The sequence below is a fragment of the Megalobrama amblycephala genome, linkage group LG5, assembly GCF_018812025.1.
Source record: "Megalobrama amblycephala isolate DHTTF-2021 linkage group LG5, ASM1881202v1, whole genome shotgun sequence".
NCBI lineage: Eukaryota > Metazoa > Chordata > Actinopteri > Cypriniformes > Xenocyprididae > Megalobrama > Megalobrama amblycephala.
The window spans coordinates 8,055,220-8,061,219 of NC_063048.1; the positions used below are offsets into that span (position 1 = coordinate 8,055,220).

General features: G+C 37.2%; 1 protein-coding gene across 1 annotated transcript in view; it reads right to left on the bottom strand.

The window, feature by feature from the left end:
• prkd3 (protein kinase D3) overlaps positions 1 to 5,207 on the bottom strand; it is a 93,787-nt gene extending 88,580 nt beyond the window's left edge. Inside the window, exons 1-2 of the mRNA XM_048190545.1 lie at positions 4,525 to 5,207; positions 3,593 to 4,179 (exon numbers count right to left, since the gene is read on the bottom strand). Of these exons, the coding sequence (XP_048046502.1) occupies positions 3,593 to 3,877 (285 nt within the window). The 5' untranslated portion in view covers positions 3,878 to 4,179; positions 4,525 to 5,207. The remainder of the gene's footprint in view (positions 1 to 3,592; positions 4,180 to 4,524) is intronic.
• Positions 5,208 to 6,000: the final 793 nt, after the last annotated feature.

Genomic DNA, 6,000 nt, shown 5'->3' on the forward strand with positions numbered 1-6,000 from the left:
CCTTTAAGGCAGCACAACTGCCCCTCCACAAGTGACCGAGGTTGATTTCAGGTCAGCTGGAGGGTGTGACTCATCAATGAAAGATGTTTGCTCAGAATGCCTGTACTGGGACTTTGGCCAACATTCTTGCATTTAAACCAACATCTTATAAGATTCCATAAATTATCAATGGAGTATTTTCCTCTCTGAATAACTCAACTCCACAGCACCAGCTTCATAAATAACAACAGCAGCAGCAGCACACTGGCCTGAAAGAATGTGAACTTGACCCGAACTTCACTGGACAAAGTGAAGCATGTCATTAACACACTGCGCTGCTCTTATGTGGCATATTGACCTGATATCCAGCCGCTTTTACCAGACTACAGGCACAGCTACTGTCATTCACAGGTCACCTGACCGCATAGCTGTTCTCAGAACAAGGGCATGATTTGATGCCACTGCTTTTCAGGCTTCAAAAGGTGACCTTTTATTTATACAGTTTCTATGAATTGGTAGAAAAGCCAAAGCCTGAAATTTAGGCTTAAAGCTGCCCAAAAAAAGCCAGTACGACTAAAAGTGTATTTATAAAAAAAAAAAAAAGAAAAATCCTTTACTCAAGACTGTAACTCCTACAGCTTTTAAAAACACCAAAATCAAAATGGACAATTCTTACTTTTTAACGGAACATTGCAGTATTCACTACATATGATCCATGCACATCCTTTTTTATTCTTGTGCACACGTAATCAAAATAACTCTTGCAGTGACATCTCTTCTCTTCTCTGATGATGACGTGTTTACTGGCGTGAAGGCGGGGCAACCTTTCACTCACATGAGATCGACCAATAGGAAACCTCAACCATCCAATCAACTCCCCATGGACAAAATCAAGCCCGCCCTACATTTTTTTCTTGTTCGAGATGCCGTTTAACTTGAATATACGTCACAATAGGGAAGAAAAAACTAACGCAACTTCCATTTCATGCCGACTTGAAACATCCTTCAAATTTTGCACAGTCCATCAGTCTGTTCTGAACTACCCAAAATAGACATCTTCTGAATGTGTGTGATGTACTGTGCAATTTTAAATATGAAAATACATTTTAAATTTAAAATATGAAGGATAACAGCAACATAAAACACATTTATCATTTGAAAGCAGGAGAATAGAAAAAAAAAAAAAAAAACTTTAAAAAGGTGTCAATGACTGTCAGTGTCAATTAACATCATCGAATTATAATTTTCAAACATTAATTTCTACAGCCCAACTAGGGTAATATACACCTCTTGGTTACTATCTGATTGATAAAGAGTGTTTCCGTTCTCGAACAGATTGCATGCATGCACTTATCTGCCTCATGCATCACACAGACACACAATCTCATGAAAAACATTATGAGGTAAAGATGTGCTTGTACTGTCCAAAAATCAGCTTGAGAGTCACTCTGTCATTCTATTTGCCCACATCATAATAGTGTGTCAAATTACCAGACCTCTGTTTGAAATATCAATATTACATTGATCAACAATGACACATGGCTTCATGTAACTGTAAAGTCAAACCAGCTGAAGAAATGTAATGCAAACAACACTAATTATATTTTATATTTTCAAAATTTCAAAACATTATTTATGCAACTGCTCTTGACTGATTAACTTTAATAAAGTTTAATGTATAGTTATATAGTTTATACATTAGATTACAATTTCTGTACATGAAAATCTCCTGTTTAAACCTACATTAAAAAAAATGTTTATTTAATTTATGCTTGTTTTGTTGTATTTATTTGTGCTATTACTCGTAATTTGATTATTTGTTACTATTTTAATACTTACTGTTTATTTGTCTAACAATATGTACAATTTAAATAAGTTAATCTAGTAACTTCAGGTGTCATAAATGTATTTATCAAGGTTACATGTATAATAAAATTTAAAAGGCACAATATGTAAGATTTTAGGATTAAAATATCCAAAAACCACTAAAACAGTGATATATATTATTTTTACTTGTGTATTTGCATTATCCCAAATGTTTCCAATAATGTTTAAATCCAGAGAAATAAGCAATTTTAACCAGGACACAGACCATGTCCGTGCGTCGCCCATCAATGACATCACACCCACATTACCCTTGATTTCCGGTTTTGTAGAAACCATGGAAACACCAAAGACGCTTTAATATATGATGCGTATTATTACACAGTTGAGCAACTGTTTGGATACATTCATCGACAGAAAACTAATCATGTTACACAGCTCAACACGGTAAGTCTTATTGTTTGAATCTTGTTTTCTTGATTTACCGCGAGTACCATGTTTTACTATGACTAATATTGATCTAGTTTACTGCAGTGTGCAACAAGTGTCTCATAGCAGCCGCCGAGTGAACGCACAGAGTAGCATTATAACATCTTTCAACACACAAATGTATCTTGATGATAAAACACCAGAAGAAGCGGAAGCGGCGACTGTGGCATTCGCTCCAGCGGCCTCGTTCCACTCCAACGGCTTTCAGACACTCTATTGTAAATAAATCTTTAATACATTAGCTCATCCATGAATATGATTTCTGCCCGAGTCCCACCAGATTCTTATCCACCGGCTATAAACGTGAAGACAACAACTCCCATGTTTCCGTGAAATCAGGGCGTCATCAAGCTACGCCTTTGTTTTGAATAAGCGACATCTAGTGGCAAAAATTACATATTGTGACTTTAATGATTTTTTTGTCATGCAGTGTAACCATCAAATCAAAATAACATATCTTCCTTAAACCCTAAATACATACATCTTAATAATTTTTTTCCAAAAAGTTTTTAAATATATTTGTAGAAGTAAAATGTTTTTTTATGACCCTTTTAAAAAAATAATAAATTAGTTCAGTAAAGATTTTTCATTTCTGTTCTGATTTATTTTTTTTCTAACTGACTGGACTTGTGGTTTTCCTGTAGTAAACAATCCAAAAAAAAAAGTGAGTCTGTCTCAAAATCTTTGAGATTGTGATTTCTAAATCCAACTGCCTCTCTGTGTATCTGTCATTTAAACTATCAACACTTAACATCAGTATCCCTCTCTAACGTCTAAACTACCTAGAATGTCCTACAAACCACTAACACACAACAGAAATGGCCTAGCAACACCCTAGCAATCACAGTATCCAAATTACATTCATCCAAATAACATTTACTCTAACACTAAGTTCCTACTGACTGAGGTCAAAAATTCACAATCATTGCCTTCGCCATCTGACCAGCGGAAACGCATCCCACCTCATCTGCCGTGTTTGTGGAAATGCGAGTGGATCAAAGCAGATTTAGATGAGATTGAATGAAATGTGTTCTTTAATCAGTCACTAATGCTCCTCATGCTCATCCACCTAAATCAACTTCCTGAAGATTACAGGAATGAACTCGCATCAGTCAATTAGTCTCACCCTTTTAGAAAAATGAACAGAATTCAATTTCAAAAATAATCATGCGCTCTAAATATTAAGCTTGTGTAGAGATTTGATAGGTACATGTGTGACCAAGGGCCTAGATTCAGATTCAGATGAAAGTGATCCGATCATGCAAATATATATATATATATATATCTGTAAACGTATTACCTTTTGATCGACTATGGAGCAGACCAGGTCTTTCACAGAGCTGAGTGACAGATCGTGCGGCTCCAGGGTGACCATCTCCCTGGTAAGTCCGATCTGGAGGAGGAAGGACACTCCGTGAAGGGAGCTGGTGGGGCTCGGGACGCTGTGATTCCCATTGGAGAGGCGGACGTAGAGTGGCACCGGCGGGCTGGGTGATGGAGAGGGGGTTGGGGGTGCAGTCTGATGCTGAGAGTGGACGAAGGGTTTAGGTAAGGTCAGAGGAGAGGTGCTACTACTGGCAGACATTAGTTACCTCCACAGGTTGAAAGTAAACTGTGTAAAACAGACAACGTGGCTGATTAAAGACGATATTCTTCTGTCCTAGGCCAGGTGAACAGAACTGCCACAGTCATGTGCAATCCGTGGAATAAGGCGCCTATTTTCGGCTACGTCACCCTCTGGAAACATGGATATTCATGGCTGTCCGTGCATTATCCAGCATATGTCGCACATGCTGAATTGATATTGTGTCACTCCACAGCTGAGCAATCAGGATGCCAGCATGATGCTTGACAAAGTGGCTTCCATTGTAATCCGGCTCCTCATATCTGTTTGAAACAAAAACAGATTCAAGTGTTTATTCCACAATTCCCTCATTTAGCCATTCTCCATAAGCATAGCAGGTTATTGAACGAGTGTGAACTCAAACTCCATGTATTCTGGAAGAGTTTTGCACATTTTTGTCTTTTGCCATGAAGAGCTCCAGCTCACATCTGGAAGCACATCTGGAGACCCTCCCACTCTAGATCACATAACTGGCACAAGACCACAAATACCAGCAAAACAAGTTATACAATGACTTTGTTCAAGCTTTATCATCATGCAGCATGAACAACTGAATCTCGAGACGAAACAGACACACTGGAGAGAAGAGGAAAAGAGAAGAAACATACCTTTAAAGCTGGAAAGGCGTTTCCCACACAAGATGAAGGGGAAAAAAAGCTTACTATCAATGGAAAGCGAGCACTTGAAAGCTTCGGGGTTTCTTTTTTAAAGCTTCTGGGGTTTAATTTAGCCAGTTAACCATCGCTCGGTTTCACGAGCTCGATTTGAAAACTTTCTCTCCTCTTTTCATGTCACATTACACGCGTCTTAATATGTGCTCTCCATCCCCGCGGGCGAATAACGAACGCCGCATGAAGAGAGAAAGTAAAACCTGAAGGAAATGGCAGGTCTGTCGAGCTGTAGAAGTGAAGTTGAGCTTCATAAGTGCAGAAATGTTTTTCTCTTTCTCTCTCTGGCTCGCGCGCATGTCTCTCACGCGCAGTTTCCGTTATGTGAGCGCGGAGCGAGTGCTCGCGCCCTCTAGCGGCGTCATTCCACGACACTATGACGCAATGACGCTTGCGATAGTCCACTAAACTCATAATTATAGCGTTGATTACAAGATATCTCACTGTTAAGTGAACGGAACGGTTCAGTAGTTCGTTGAAATATAAAATAAAACTCGATTTATGCATTATATTTCTAGTTATTTCAATACACATTAAGTAATGACCTGTTAAGCGTTGTATAACAACGTTTGTTAACCCTAAAAAGGGCAAGGCCATAAAGAGACATCAGAAAATTAATTTATTGCTATTTTCCATCTTCTTAGGACAAATACAATTCCTTGATTTTTTTTTTTTTTTTTTTAATGTTAATGTTTGTATCACTCATGTCATGTTGCTGTTTGGGAGTATAAATCCACTGAAAACAGAATGCTTGTTTGTCAATGCATGTTACAACATTATAGCCACATTTTTAAAACATTTATTCTCTCATAACTTAAACTAAACATTCTTTGTAAAATTCTGCTGAACAATATGAAATGCCTATTTATGAATATATTGTATAATGCTATATAATATTTAATACGCAAATTTCTAGGCCCTCTTAATTATCAATACGACCAAAACTTTATTGAAAAACTTGTTGTACACAATCTACTTCATGTCTTTTGTCCTCTGATTGATAATTCATACTTTTTTTTATCAAGTAAAGTCTTTTTTGCTCAGAAATCTTTAATGATTTTTATAAAGTAAATGTAAGGTAAACATTTATTGTACTGAAGCAACTTGAGTTTAGAGAAGATGTTTGGAAAAAAAAATTGTAAAGCGTTTTCTTTACTCAAAAAACACTATGTCTATTAAGGGTATGTATTTAAAGGGAGCAAGAAGAGGAAGCGGAGAAGAGTCTTCGTCTGATATGTCCCGTCTAGTTGTAGCCAATATGCTATGCTATGCTATATATATAAGGTAATTATCAAATTAAACATAGCACAATTCGACTTGTTTTGGAACAAATAATAGATTAAAGGTCCTAAAGAGGTTCTTTTTGTCGACTGAGTTTTTGAAATGAGCTCATGGGTAAGAACAACCCCCCTCCTT